At 39.3% G+C, this 16,988-nt stretch overlaps 1 protein-coding gene across 1 annotated transcript in view; it reads right to left on the bottom strand.

Annotated features, from left to right (window-relative positions):
• Window positions 1-489: 489 nt before the first annotated feature.
• LOC137272685 (gamma-aminobutyric acid receptor subunit beta-like) overlaps window positions 490-16,988 on the bottom strand; it is a 67,250-nt gene continuing 50,751 nt past the window's right edge. The window contains exons 6-9 of the mRNA XM_067805063.1: window positions 14,189-14,326; window positions 8,899-9,051; window positions 4,425-4,660; window positions 490-867 (exon numbers count right to left, since the gene is read on the bottom strand). Coding sequence (XP_067661164.1) covers window positions 490-867; window positions 4,425-4,660; window positions 8,899-9,051; window positions 14,189-14,326 — 905 coding nt within the window. The remainder of the gene's footprint in view (window positions 868-4,424; window positions 4,661-8,898; window positions 9,052-14,188; window positions 14,327-16,988) is intronic.

Consider the following 16,988-nt stretch of genomic DNA (forward strand, 5'->3'; position numbering starts at 1 on the left):
GTGATACAGACCCTCGATCATGAGCACTTTCCTGTTTAAAACCTCACTCAGATACATGTGGAACCTATTCATGAGTTCGCAGTAGTTGCCAATGTTTGACAACACCGTCGGCGTCGCTCCTTTGTAACGCACAATGCTCTCGTGTTTGAGAATGCTGCTACTTGTTGACAGTCCTTTACAGTCGATTGACTATGCTTCATCTGTTCCGGCTCTTCATTGCTTTGAGTGAATACGGTTGGTGACATCCTTCCACCAGTACTTCTCAAGCATCGAGGTGAACCTCGGCAAAACAGTGTGTTATATTTGAAGTTCGCTTCGAGTGTTTTTTGCTAAATGGTCCACAAGACAACCCTAACCCTTCAAAGTTGATCCTTTCTGGGTTGTTATAGTACTTTCAGTGCGAAAGTATCAAGAACGACCTTCATCATCATCATCATCATCATCATCATCATCATCAACAACTGACCATCATCGGGATCATGCAAACTGTCACACGAAAAGGTAAACTACCCAGTAGGTACCGTTAAAAGCTAAAAACAGCAACGGGAACATAAGCCTTGAATATTTGTCAATGGTGTTTACGTCCTGCACTCTGGGTATTTTCACCTTGATGGACTTCGCCTTTTGCTTGAAATTTGAAAACAGGCGCCTCTTCTTTGGCTGGGAGTTGCTATTCCTTCTGCGCACAAGGTTGCTAGGCAGGTAACCATGGGAAACATACGTTCTGGGAATTGAAGGTGCCATGCGCAGATTCGGGGGTTCTGCTCCTTCAGCCTCGACGTCTGCAGTGAAGGTTTGGTTGTTTCTGATCCCCATGACAGGGGACATCCGGATCTCCTTCAGTTCCATAGCGTCATAGGTGTTATTCTGAAACAAACACGAACCGGTTAGGTTCATATATAGGTCCCCGTGATCGGGAGAGTGCTACGTGTGGGGCTGAAGACTTTATCACCGCAGTTGCTTACAGGTACAATGTATGGGTACATGGAAATCTCAAAGCATATCATAGAACCGAACCGTTCCTCCTCCAACAAAGTCCTATGGTGATCGTAAGTCACTTAGGCGAATTTAGGGCAACGTTAAAGAATGGGAGTTCAGTTAACCTTAGTAAAGGTTCCTTCTTTGAAGGAGCCCCTGTTCTCGAGCAAGTATCTCAGCGGTGTAATTATTTCTTATCTGTATTGGGAGTACAGGCGAAAACAACTTATATCGATGTGAAGTATATGCTTTAGTACTTTGGGATTTGCTGACCGTGGCGCCAGAAATTTATTTCCTTTAGATTGGAGTTGCTGCTATTCACAAAATCGCACACCATGCCATATTAATGTTAAATTATATTTTTACTGGCACCCTCACCAAAGCACAGAGATAAGTATCATTTTATTTTATTCTCGTCATCATTTTAACTGTAATACCTCTACAGTTCGCACAATGTAGTCTTTGATTCGTCGATTAATGAAAATAATGATTTTTGTCCTATTAAGGGAAACGGCAGATCAGAATCGGCTCGGAAGACTATATTTGGTTTGCGACTGGTAGAAACAAAAACCCGACCCAGAAATATTGTCGCAAACCATCAAGATCTTAACACAACCAAGGGTCGTATCGATAGCTATTCTCGTTCGTAAGCCCAATCAATTGACAGTCGATTACAAGGCTTATGTTATCACAGGGGATAATTTGCTAACACAGCATCTCTTGCTTCATTTCTAATAAAAAAATGCCATAAACGTTTTATGCATTTAAAGACGATATTACGTCTGAACACCAGGTCGTAAAGTTCAGGGATAAAAATGTACCGTCCTTCCATGTCACTGCAGAAACACCACGAAGCCTATTTTATAGAATTCTTGGAACTTGTTTAAATAAGATTTCATCTTTTAAAGTACACGATAAATCAGGCAAAAACTAAATCCCAACATGATCTAAGGAATTTTTGCAAAAGCGCCATGGCTTTGAATGGAGATAACTGAGTGAAATATGGTTGATTGGATCAAACCAGAGCGTTGGTTTGCCTCCCATTGGTGCCAGAGACCTGATTAATGTGTGAAAACGACAGCATGGAGGCATGGTTTTTCAGAGCTCTCTCGCTCGAAAGCTTGAGTGACACAGAATTTATTCATGCTCGACAAAGAGTGAAAAAACTTGCGAATTTCGTTTAGAATAATTTCAAAATGGCCGTCAAGTAGTCCGAAGTAATATGGTCACATGATTGCTTCTGACGTAAACAACTCCACGGGTTGTATGCGAGCTATAATTAGTGTTTAAATTCAATTTGAAACCCCCCCCAAAAAAACATCATTCATTAAAATGATCGAGATAGCGGTATGATGAGATTACAATTAAAGTGGAAATCACTGACAAATATACCAGCTCATTGCGCCAAAATCATCTCGTATTTCATGCTCAATATTCTCCAACCGAGAAACGAAACGTTAAAACTAGGAATAACTATCAGTGTTTATTCTTCCAGAAACCATCTAGCTTGTTTCACCACAACCGAGAAAAGACATTCGTTTAATTTCTTTGAAATGCTATTTGTCTTCAATTTAAAAAACAAGCTAAATTTCTCAGCAAAGGCGATGCTTAACTTCAGGGGACAGACAAGACCGCAGGTTAAATCAAAGAGTGAGTTGATGATGTAAAAACGAATGCGTACTCATATAAATTCCTCTGGCGTTTTATTCGCTGTGTTAACGGCCAAGTAATGTGCCGTCAGTATAACGCAGCATCAGGTCTCCTAGTCAACGCTTGCCAAAACAACTCACAGGGGGAGATAACTGCTCTAAGGAATACAATGTATGTCCCATCTCAGACAGAAAGACAGCTACGTCAGGCATATCGCGTCAAGTCGGATCGGTTTATGTGTTTGAGTTATTTTATTTCACAATTTGAAATCTTACAGATTGTTTAGGAAGAGCTGTCTAAAATTTACGATTGATACGCAGGATGCCCATGATAGAGATTAATTGTCCGCTTGATATTTGATAACTCTTGTATGCTAGGCATGACGGACTTTCGCCAGAGGACCAGGTAATTGATTCACTGAGATAACCCCGCAGCAACACCAAGATTATTCGATAGGAGATCCACTTAAAAAGCTATAAATCAACAACAGCGGTCACAGTGCTCAGGGAAAAAGTTATAGGTCCTTGGAATAATCTATTGATTTACCGAACCTGCTTTTGAGCATCATTCCCAGACAGTTCCTGGAAATGAAATCCCAAGAATGTGACACTTGAAAAACCTTCTAGCAATTGGAAACATGTTCCGAATCGGCTTCATCACAAGAGTAGTGTCACCAGTGCCAATTTTTAATTGTTGAAGTCACTATCAACTACAGTATGCTTCTTCCATTGACAAAATTCCATTATTTGATTCCTGAGTATATACGAAAAACGAAGACTATCCTATCGTTGTTTTCTTTGCGAAATGAGATTATCTATCTGTCGATGAATGCAATAACTAAGAAAATAGATATGGTTTGCCATTGTAGTGCGGTTAGACATTTTGATCATGCTTCTTATTTCATCCACTGACAGCCGATGTTGTCTTATCTGATGGGTAGCAGGACGAATAAGCATATATCTGAAATAGCGTAGGCTGCCATTATGTTTGTGAAAAAATAACCACTTAATGATTTGAGTTTTCTGATATTACTGATATTCCCCACATTTTGACCCTGTTCAGCGAATACATTTTGAGCCCGTGACTAATAGTATTGTCCCGATATGAAATTGAGTGAATAAAGCACAATGCCGCATCACAAGTCATCAGATAGTCACCGCGATGGAACGATCGTTGACATACACAGTTACAGCCAGTCCTAATAATAAAGCTGTGTCACATACCAGATCACACACGGACCATTTCTTTAATCTAGATACACCAGTCAAACATGAAAATGGGTATTGTTAAATGTCCCTTCAATAGGAAAGGGGATGTCTTAAACACAACATATATACTGAAGCGTCAAACAATGTGGGAGAAACTAAACCATTTTAAGCACGATCTACAACCTTGATACATTTACCAATGGTGAATATTAAACAATTTATATCTGGGATTAAAACACGTAGATTAAAATATTGAAAGATGGTCTTACATGGTCATACATATGTCTTTGAAGGTCATCCGGGTATTCTATTCAATGTCTAATAGAGGTGTTCATGAATGGAAACTTTCCGTGTGAAAATAAATATGCATAGCGGGATGACGACATTTTCATTTTATTAACCTTGCAAATCCAGTATCCCCTACTCCTTTTGGATGTCATATATTGTCTTAACACAATGTTAATCTTTGCACATTAATATCGCTCAATAATCTTTTGGATGAAATAGTAATATATTAATATAAAATTCAAATGTCTACTCGGTTTGTTTCAACTACGTTAGGGCAGGGTAACAGTACAATGCCCTTACCATGACTTCCCCGTCAGTCTTCTGCCTGAAGGACCTCTCCCTGAGCCGCTTGGCTTTCCTCTTGGCCCGCGCTCCCCAGTACGTGTAGTTGACAGCGGCGTACTCCAAGAGGGCCGCGAACACAAACACAAAACACATGACCAGGTAGATGTCAATAGCCTTGACATACGAGATACGTGGCAGGGACGATCTGACGCCGTTGTTTATTGTTGTCATGGTGAGCACAGTTGTGATTCCTGAAACCGAGTCAAGGACATTGATAACGTCGGCGTAAAACAATATTGACTCATTCAGTTCTGTTATCTATCTGATGAAGATTTGCAAAGCCTCAAATCCAATATGTGCTTAGCATCTTTCAGGAACGCTTGCTGAATATCCTTGCTGATGCCTGAAAACCTTAGTCTGGGATGTCTGAAAATACTTTTGGTTCCACTGAATTCTTTGATTCATAGTAAAGATTTTAAACACTACTTCGGCGATCGATTCAGATAATTCAGTGATTCAGTGATGGAGTGATAACAGGCTGCCGTGACCCGTGAAGATCCCGGTCCAATGATTTTAGTTTTCAGCAACCGTCATCGGCTGGTCAGGATCGTCCCAAATGCGTAGATCTATGATAATGCTCTTGATCATTGGATTGTCTGGCCCAAAATCGATTATTTACCGAATGGAGCCATACAACTGTATTACTGCTGAGTGCGGCGTTAAGCATCAAACAAAAAGGACCGCTTGTCAGTCGTCTATTCATGTTAATGCCTTTTATCTTGTAGGCTAACTACCATCTTATATTGCATGTAGATTTATGCAGTTGAGGCCGGTTATTTTCATGTGTTTAGTAACACCCAACTGTGCCGTCTATTTTCACCTCTATCTAGCCAGAAAATCTTCATGATCCCGGTTTACATGAGACCAAACAACTGTGACCTGAACAAGAGAAATGTGCCTCATAAATAACAATAAACATTGTAAACCTAAAGTCACTGTGTTTTGTAATCTGATTGATTGAAAAACATCAAATGGTATCAGATTCCCTGAAACTGCAAGACTACTCACTCCGTATTGACACGTAAACAATTATTTTGTTGTGTCATCAACAGTGGTGACGTCATTCAAATCATATTGTGACGTAAAGTTAGAATGACGTCACAAATGAGCACTTCCAGATGCTACCATGGGAACTGGCTGAAACGGCCTGCTGATGACACGTCACTGCTGTACCCGTACTCGATGTAAAAGTGCAGAGATTAAAACCCTTTGGTTTACTTTTGTGTTTACAATGTCAGTAAACATCATGTGTTGGCCAATTTCCGGATGTTATTGAGAATTTGAAGCACGGGAATATTTCATTAGAAACCTCCGGCTGACGCCCGTGCTTCAAATATTCAATAACACCCGGAAATTGGCCAACACATGATGTTTATCTCCTAATTACATAACAGCAGTCACAATTGTTACAAGTTCACAACTCAGAACAGAAATCGTCCTATCATCATTTTGAAGAAAGGAACAAAAGGTCTAATGTCGACAAAAATTTATTGTTCCCCTTAGGTTTTAATGTTCCAAAATCTGCAAATGGGCGAAATATACCTTTCTGAAACCATCACACTTAACATTAATGTATTAAAATATATTTGGGCGTCCTCATGGCATAAGGTAGCTCCTTTCCCGTATAACCCTTAAATATGAAAGATTAAGAAAAATATCCCTGTAGCCACTTTACAGATACGAACCAAAATGGTGTTATTTTTCGAGACCGAGTATAAGAATATTATATACAGCTTTTCCATCAATGTGATAGAAGTCTAACAGTCTACCATGCCGAGTCTTGAATGTTCTACCACTTGGAAGAATTTATGGTGGTGATGCTTCCAGACTATGATTCAAACTTGTTGGCAAATTAAGATCGGAACTAATAAACAGTGCATCCTGATACGGTTAAGGGATGCAAGGCAGCAGTGTAGCTGCTATAGTGCTGCTTGCGGCGTAAAACAAAACTCACTCACTCTAAGGTACATTCGACCTGTGGTCATTTTGATTCGTATCCTCCTAAAATGATATCTGACATAAACATGTGTGCGATGAACATAGCCACAACGTCGGTTTTGGGGTGAAGGCCAACGTATATTTAGCACTGGGTGAAAGTCAAAGAGAAAGGAATATTAATGCTACAATGTTGTTTCTCATTGTTTTAGCTCCTGAAAACAGGGATTGCGATGAACATAGCCACAACGTCGGTTTTGGAGTGAAGGCCAACGTATAATTTAGCACTGGGTGAAGGTCAAAGAGAAAGGAATATTAATGCTACAATGTTGTTTCTCATTGTTTTAGCTCCTGAAAACAGGGACTCCATATACACTAAGATATGTCACACTTCTATGTGTAATGCGTTAATAAAATCGAAAAATTAACATATAAATGTTTAAAATGGGATAAAATTAAGCGGGCTATCTCTGGTACAAAACCGAGTGTATCAGTTGATAATATGATTAACCTATATATTACACACAAATAAACAAGATAAACAATTCGGAACCATGGTGTGTAACAGTAAAATGCATAAAAATAAATATCCATTATTTCTTACTGTGTGAAAAAACTTATAATTCTTATTATTTACGATATTTAAAAAAGCGGAATATGGATGAAGCCTGGAGAAAGGCGGAGACACTTTAATCGTACTAGCCATCAATATGTAACTCCAGTGACCAAACTGCCCCGTATTAATATGTGATTGGCGAAATGTACTTCAAATCGGAACCATGTGAGAGCAAATACAATCATTTTGAGAATCGACTGGAAACACATTATAAAAACATCCCAAGGAGAAAAGGACTGAAAGATTTCTCTTGGTATAAATTCGAAACAAAATCTATACCCATTCACGTCAGAGAAGCGAACCATGCGCACTTCGTAAGAGTGATAATCTTACTAAAATGATCAGTTTTCATTGATATTTCTTAAAAACATTGTTATGTAATTACGATTTAAAAAAGAAAAGTCGTTCATGGCTAGCAGCTAGAATCAGGTGTTCATTTATCACGTCAAACACGTAATTCAATCCAAATAATTGTTAATTTAACGCGTTTCGCCGTACATTTCAAGAAAAATGTCAGTTTTTGTCAAGAAAATCGTGTTAACGTTTTCGGTTAAGGGAATATAGACGGAGCGCGCTTTTGTTGTCATTTACGAAAAAGGAAATTTTAAGGATTAAAGGAGCATGCTTCTCCCTTACAAATACACTTAATCATGTGGAGCCGAAAGCTAGGACGTGTCGAATCATAAGAAACAAATTGGAGAAAGCATCTCCCTATGAATTACCGTTAACCGGGTATCATGCTACTCAAAGCATCAACACGTATCTGGTTTCCAGAATATGAAGGGGAACATTTGAATAACAACAAACGGCCAGAAAGCATTAGAATTCTTATCACTCTGAGGACAAAGGCGAAGCATATATATACAAAGCCTAAGGAAACGATGCTAGGACGCTCGCGTTTCGGCAGTGTACGTTAATCTTTTGCAATGAACACACAATCAAGATACATTTTTGGATTCGCACAGTAGACTTTGCTTTCAGTTGACATTTGTTTTTGCTATGGAAATTTATTCGTCGCTTTTATTTTTCTTTGATAATACTAAACCAAAACTTGCCCTGACAACAGCTGAATTTATTTATATAAGTTTTGTTACATGATTGCAATGGTGACAACAGCAACGAATCCTCGTTCAAGTGATGTTCATTTCTCGGCTGGTCTACATTAAATACAAATCACGACAGTCTGGAAATAAAATGCTTTCAATCCATTTAATGTTTAAACGTGGAGATGTCAAATACCTCTTGCTCAAAAGTATATTCCTTAAACAAACCCACCTAAAAAACAAACACGAAACAAATAACAAAACAAAAACAAATAAAATAGAACTGAATGTGTCTGAGAAGTGTGCAACATTTCCATCACTATTATATATTTATTTGCTGACAGTGTGTGAATGAGCTGGGTTTTACGCCGCTTGTAGCAATATTCCAGAAATATCACAGTGGCTGACACCTGAAGAGGGCCTGTGAGGAATCGGGCCTGTGTCTTCATCGTGACGAGCGCACGCTTTTACCGATGGGCTATCCCACCAGCCTCCTAAATATACATCACCAGACCATGCCACTACCATCTCTAATTAACCTAAATAATTTTTTATACATCACGAGATCTGACACTACCATCACTAATTAATCTAAATAGACATCACGAGATCAGCCACTACCATATGTAATTAACCTAAATAATTTTTTATGCATCACGAGATCTGTCACTACCATCACTAATTAACCTAAATACGCAACATCACGAGATCTGCCACTACCATCACTATTTAATGGTGATTTATAATCACGTAGTTTAAATAAATCTTACAGTACAGATTTCTTACGTACGGTACTTTCTGTATATATCCAAGCCTTTGTAAAGGAGGGTCTTACCTAAGGCTACTCTGGCCGATGTGGCCTCGTGGTTTATCCAGAACGACACCCAGGACAGCATGACGATCAGGATGGATGGAAGGTATGTCTGAAAGATGAAGTATCCGATGTTGCGTTGGAGGTTGAAGTGCAAGGAAAGTCGGGTGTAGTTACCTGGAAAGAGTACAAAAGTGAGTGAGTTAAGTTTCGATCACCTTAACCACTGGGCTATTCTATCGTACCTCGTATATAAAGACCGCCGTTAAACAACATTCTTCGTGTTCATGCTGCATATCATTACATGTGCAACAATAACAGTGTCCAAAAATTCAAAAACATTATTCTAATATACAACACGGCGCATTACCATAGATGATAACAATCAAGACATTGTAACACATGATGACGCAATGCCCAAACGGTAATAAGAGACGACTTTATTCCATAATCGGAACAACACTTGATGGATTGTGTCAATCAGCATAGTACACCATCTAGTTCCATTCCAAACTATGTGCTGAGATTTCTTGTTGTTAACGCCTAATAATTCTATGTGTATGTAATAAGTAATCGAGTGTGGACTAGACAAAATGATATCATGAACATTGATCTAGATGACGTCATCGAGATCACAAACGTTCCTCTGACGACAATCTGATATGGATGATTCCATGAAGACACACACACACACACACACACACACACACACACACACACACACACACACACCATTGAAATACAAACGCATTACTAGCAATATATGATATAACCTAACTTGATATATGCTAATCAAAACTGCCATAATATCTGCAGAATAAGAAATACATGCGAAGCATCTGCAGTGAATAAATAATAATTATTTTCTGATTAATATACTACTCAAATGAAATCAAAGGCATTTCGTGGCAGAAATATGTAACAGCCCGATCTAAATTTGTGTAGCATACTCCAGGATACAACCGCACACCAACATGAAGTAGATTACGAAGAGAGGATTGGAAATGAACCCATCAATGTGCTAGGTGTCATGTTATTGCAGACCTTATCAAGAAGAGGCTTGGGTGTGGATGTGGGAGGTGCGTGCCCCTCTCGAATAAAGTTTCCTCGTAACCTGTAGACTTCATGATCCTTGTGTATTCCCATTCTCAGAAACCCTGGATTCGCCCCTCTATTGCCATCATTATGTCCAGTGTACAACGTGACACTCAGTAGAAATAAACGGAAATTATTTGAAACAGACTATAACAATGCACAGACAATAAGAAATGTCGAACATACAAACGCACTGTTGTGACAGACATTTGCTATCTTATTCATAAAGCCTATAGGGAAAACACAGCACTTTTCTCTACAGCAATATGTCATTACGGTGCCAAAAAGATAAAACACATATGCACAATGAATATCATCTGAGAAAAGCTTTAAATTGCCTTTGTGATAAAAACATACATGAAACAAAATTTCTTTGCACAGTTTGAAATTAACTTTCAGTGTACTCGAAACGTTTCTTCACATAGCCTTGAAACTAAAGTTGTGATTTGAATAACTCACTCTCCAATAATTCTGAGGTATTGCAGCAATAATACTTTATGTGAGGGTGAAACAGACTAGTGCTCATTCGTCACGTCAAAGACCCGGGGTCGATTGACGACATATTTAGACTCCTACGCCATTTTCCGGTGTCTTCCGCTGTGATATTGCTGGGATTGAACAAAAGCGGCATAAAACACACTGTCTCATAAATAAGTGAACCCTAGATAAAAAGGTGTCTAAGAATGAAATGGCTGTAAAAGATAAAACAGAGGCGGAAATAGCAAGAATGGGTCACAAAAGGGTAAGTATGTACTCCCCTACATGCGTCACTAAAACATCATACATCAGAAACTCTCAGGATCAAGTACGTTTTAGCTCATCCTCATGTTTGTGACAAGTGGCAGTGTTACTGTGTAGCAGTGTTCCACCAGTACAACACTGTTTCTGTTGACATCCTGTCGGGACATTGGTATTTTCTATATTGATACTTGTGCTATCTTTATAACTCAATAAAGTTATGTGCCTCTCCACTATATTCTGACCCAGGGAGTTAGAATATCTTCTGAGTAATTTCTTAGAAAAACTAATTGTCGCTTCGCATCTCACAAATTACGTAAAGGCCACAAATTGAGGAGAGATCATTATTACTGTGGATACAACGTATTTTGGAAACGTCACCACTGTAAATATCAGAATATTTCGATTATGAACATTACATGATTGACAACCACAGACGCCCATCCCGGTAACCAGACACTCAGTAATGAATGATATATAGACCATCAGTTTGTTTCAAGAATAGCGCTGAGAAAGATTTATATTTATATAAACCCTTGCCTCGTGCGTCTGAGTCAATTAGTTTTGTAAAACCCAATAAGGTTAGCAATAATAAATATACTGATTCTCAAAATTCTTTAACCTTATTACTGCAAACAGACTGAACCCAACTGTATCACTTTATAAGAAAAGAAACGTGAAGATAACCATTTCTGTTTCTACTTACCTAACCATATTCAAAGGATAAATGACGCGTACAAACGCAAAATTGTTAATTACGTATAAACCCGGCAGGATTATTGCCTGTAGGAAATGATAACGAGATACCAGGCATCTCAGCTTAATAACAATAACCACAGAGTTGGAGGGGATTCAAACACAAAGACTCTGGATCCTGCAACGGCTAAGAGACACAATAATGCACAAACAGTAATTGTTTCTTGGAAACAGCAGGAAAACAGGAAACTCCTAAAGTGCTAATGGCACTATTTCATCTGTATCTCATCACCATCATCACGACTAAGGGAAGATTATTTTAAATACGTAAGGAAGAATTCCGTAAATGTTTAGAAGGAACAGTTTGTAAGCCACTTTGCATGGCTTGCATATTCCGAAATGGTCTTCTTGTCCACTTATCAGATAATGTCCATGCTCAATCAGACTGCATCCTCTTCTGAAGGCATGCCAAAGGGGTTAATTTCTGCTAAGGAAATTTATCAATATTGCTATAGAATAGATCAAACATTCGTTTGGTATTCGCTGTAACTAAAATAGTTGCGTAAACGGAACAACACCGACCCAAGGTTAGAGCCGGAATCGATTCCCCCTTTAACAGAAACATGCCTGAAGCTTTGTGAAATGGGTTTTCAGGCTGTTGAGATAGGAGGGGCCCAGCGTTTAGAGATGACGACCCATCATTACCACATTGTATCCAATCAAATGCAACGCTGTGCTGGAACCTCCACGAAAGCAGCACAGAGGCCAAACCAGTGTTGTTGCCATTGTTGATGAATGCTTTCAAGAACAGAAATCTTCTTCAGAAGAGGACACACATTGTATGGCTCATCCATGAGATGTGTAAATGCGGTCTCTAAAACTGTAGCAAGATTTTTCGGGAATCGATAATCAATATAAAACAACCAAATGTGAAATTAGTCTCTCGGAAAACTAAGGGGATAGCAATTGAAAAGATCAACATTAGTAGAGGAAGAACGGGGGTAAAAAGGTGACCTGCTTAAAGAAATGTTTGCGAATGTCAATATTTCCAAGAAGCCCCGTCACAAAGCCTCACATCATACCCAGTGGAGGGAATATCGAATGATGACCGCATCTCCTGAAGAAGAACAGCCACTGGCCCTAATTGCATTTTCGTTGTTCTTGCGCGGTAAAGGGCTTTTGAACAAGAAGAAGCTTCGGACCGAGCTCCTTTAAATGGTATTGACCGAAATTGTTCTGGGGAAGTATATTCTAAAATGGGAGACTGTTTTGATTTCAACCCACGTTCTTCTCAAAATTGTGAGATTTATTGTAATCAAGAACACATCTTGGTGAAAATCTGAAGGACGATCGATTTGGCAGTGGTTGTTTTTAAGGGATATTGGACACGTTTTCCCCAGCGCTGTGTTGAAAATATATTCCTCTCTTAAAATCCGTTTAAAAATGAACAATGGTAAATCGCCCAAGATGGACTTATACCCCCAGCCAGACTGATACCGCCACGAAATATTAGAACACAAGGACGAATTTTCGGTTTGTGGTTGAGGCCTATTTCTCGGTTCAAGTTTCCACTGTGTGGAATGTGTGAGAAGGAATATAGTCTGAACATTGCTGAAGGTGGTGCAAACACTTTGGGACACGCTTTCAAAAACAGAAAGCTGAAGAGTCGGCGAGGAATTCCCCTAATACGAAAGAAAAATCCATTCGAGCAGATGCACTGACGGTCACACATAACTGTAGCAATATTCTAAGGCGCAAAATGTATATTCGTTTTCACTATTTTCAAGAATGACAAAACAAAAAACTAAAACACAGAGCCTTCCAAGCGTCAGTGATCACAACAGGAACTGGATGGATACTAGAGAACGTGATGCGAATGAATCATTTAAATCGGCGATGACACCAGGTGTTCGCAAAATGCCAAGCATGTCTTCCTCAAAAGCATGTGCAGCTCATCAATATTGGTAACAATGAAAAATCACTGTTATTGAATGGTATCAGTGAATTGTTCAGATGCAGTTTCCATTATACACTGCACACGTAATTGTTACGTAGAGCGATGCTCATCACGGGATTGTCTAGTCCAGACAGGAATATTGACATAATTATAGCAAAGTATAACTAGATACGGTCTAAAACAAACAAAGAAACAAAAAAGAAAGAAAGAAACAAAACATTACGTTCTCCTACAATCTCAGGGCTTCAGTTCTTGGACAAAACACACAATGATTGGTGAAGTCGAGACAAAATGACAAATTGCAAACTACTGTAATACTGCAAACAGAACACATTTAACACATTAAGTGAAAGAAGATCACTAGCAATTTATAGAGTTTGGAAATTACATTTTTTTTAGAAAATAATATTCAGAATATAGTAGACCAAAGAGGATGCACATTCATTTTCTTCAAATTATCATAGTGACATTCAAATAAAGGTGCTTAATGAGAAGTTTCGAACCTTAATGTGTCCATGAAAGCTTCAACTGATCGGATTACAACAGTGTTTACATATGGAATGTTTGCTGTCACATTTCCACAGCACTGCAAATACCACACACTTACCCAGTACAAGCTATTCCTAGTAATCCAAATTTGCATCTTGGTCAACCTTGTCCATGTAAAGTCTGAACCATCAGCTTCTCGGTCTATCTAATTGTGGATGGATCAGGGCTAAAGCCCCGTGACAATGTTCCAGCAATGTAAACGTCTGTTCTAATGTAGACTGATTGCGGATAAAGACTTGTGACAACTCTATCAATATTTCCTGTGATGGGAACACTTACCCGTTAGCAGTCGCTCGACCCACACCACTGTAGAGTAATCCACTATGGAGAACTGAGGAAGATCAACGTTTTCCACACCTGAGACAGCATCCCTCTCGTTCAGCCATCTCAGATCTACATCAGCTTCGGCATAGCCGTCTGCAAAGAGGAAATAATGCGTCAACCGATTTTCAAAGATTGGCATATCTCGCACAACGATTGATAACAGTCTTTTGATTGACATATAAATGCAATTGTTCGGGGCGAGGAAAGCGTAAAGGTTATTGGTGTGTTAGCATCCATGATAATATTTGCCATACAACAGATCAGACAAAGGATACTCCATGCTGGGTGGCTACGTGAAGCAGCTGAAACACAAAAAGGGTATTAGATGTTTATGCGTATGCGATGTGCATTGTTGTTGCGTTTCGAATCATAAATTAGCAATGTTTTGGTTCCAGACAGACGTCATTGTAGTATCCTTTGTAATATTTTGGTGTAGATGGTTAGATGAAAGAACAAATTAAACAACTTTCATTCACTCATGTTGCAAAGTGTGGCATTCAACTCATAACAAGCCAGAAACCAACTACTAAGTAAACCAACAACCAACTAACCAACCAACAACCAACCAACCAATCAACCAAGTCATCCAGTCAGCCAGCCATCCAGTCAGCCAGTCAGCCAGCTGACCAACAAACCAACCCACCATCCAGCCAGACAACCAACCAACGAACCAACAACCGACTGCTAGCTAGGCAGCCAACCAACCAGCCAACAAACCAATCAACCAAGCATCCAATCACAACCCTAACCAACCATCCAACCAATCAACTAGCCAACCAATCTGCTAATCAAAAGAAACCTTCTCTTCGCTAAAATCAGAGGTTACAAAATGCTCCTAAAACCTTTAACATTTGCTTACTGTAACTCCAGGTACAAGGACCATGATTTGATGAGGTAATTGTATAAGAAGCTATAGGAAAACGTATTACAATACCATATAGACGTTTTTTATCGGTAAATTGTGTCTACTTGGCACAATGACATGGCTGCCTGTAACAATCAACAAAAATATAAAATACCCTTCTTAATATTACGAATTGCTACCATATCTCCACCGGCCAATACAACATCGACAACCCTGCACTCAGTATGCATCAGTTAGGTTCTATCTATTCATTATGCCGGACAGGACTATCATTCTTTCCCAAGGATTTCCAGGGATCATTGTGGTCTGACCACCATCAACATGGTCACTTAGAGCTGAGTGCGGGTAAGGGCACTTTATGCCCAGACAGCAATTTTTCATCAATATCAGGACAGTCCCCTGGATGAATGTCATCAGACCTGGGTCAGACGAACCAGTGAGTATTGTCTGGGTATCGACCCATTCTGTTAGGGTAAGACCTGCGGTATCGACGGACTCTCTTGGCCTAAGGTCAGGTCAGAGACCCTAGAGAGGGAATTAGCTCATTTGACTAGGGTAGGTTATACCAGTATCCTTTGAGAGGTTATTGACTCATTTTGTCAAAGTATGTGACAATAACGGGAAATGATGGACAAGTTAAGGTGAGACAAACTTTGACGTTATGTCGGGTATCGACAGTCTTCGTCATAGTGAGTAAGACAAACCAGTATTGCAAGTCCCGCGTAACCAGGGTGAGTTGAGGCAGACTAAATATGACGGCGAGTGTAGTTCAGACAAACTACTGACGCTATTCCGGGCAGCCAGCAATCTTATGAGGGTGGGGTTAGACAGAGAAATAATGGCGGCCAGCAAAGGGTCAGACAAACCTGTGACTTTAGTCCTGGTATCAACCCATGCATCTCATCAGGTTGCGGTCAGACAGATAACTAATGATGCATAATAAGGTCAGACAAACCTGTGACATTTGTCCGGCTATTGACGCACCTCATTGTGACGTCAGATAAACCTATTGTGGAGGTTAAGATGAGATAAACCAAACGAACCATTTCGCTGTGTTCAGGTGAACAATGTAAATTCATCACAGACTTCTTTGTGTTGCATTTATTTTATCCCCCCCCCCCCAAAAAAAAAAAAATTAATAAATAAAAGTAAATAAAATAAAAATAAAAATAGATAAAAAATAAAGACAGCATTGAGTGATTAACTTTATTTCAAGCAGGTATCACTGACAGCATATTAAACAAAATCGGTATTGTCTGATCACACATCACACCATACTAAAACATAATTTAGCAATTCAAGAGAAATTGCGTACAGCAGACTGGGATCTCTCCCAGCATAAAACATCCCGAGAATTTTCCTTTTTTAGTTCACCTTGACATTTAAGCTCTTCATCGACATGGCTGTCGTTGATTATGGCTGCTGGAGATTCATACAAAATCCCAGAATTAGTTTTTTTGTATGTATTCCAATGGGCATACATTTTTGGCATTTCCTAATTTGACTTTCACCTGGCTGCACCCTTCACCACAAGAGACACTCAGACATGGCGTCCACATTGGCCGGCGATATTGATCAGGGGTTAAATTGAAAATACACACAAAAATGATTCTTTGAAAACTGGTCCGGATGAACGGTTCCATAAGATTTGATTAAATTCTAGATTATTGCGTTTTTTTTCATTGAAGTCATACATGGCTGACATATCAATTTAAGTTAATATCAACTGAGTTTAGTCTTCATGGGTTGGTAGAATGGGTCTTCAGCAACTCATGTTTGCCATAAAAGGAGACTGTGCTTGTCGTAAGAGACGACTAACGGGATCGGGTGGTCAGGTTCGCTGACTTGGTTGACACGTCAACGGTTCCCATTTGCGCAGATCGATGCTCA

This window comes from Haliotis asinina, chromosome 2, assembly GCF_037392515.1.
Source record: "Haliotis asinina isolate JCU_RB_2024 chromosome 2, JCU_Hal_asi_v2, whole genome shotgun sequence".
NCBI classification, from domain to species: Eukaryota; Metazoa; Mollusca; class Gastropoda; order Lepetellida; family Haliotidae; genus Haliotis; species Haliotis asinina.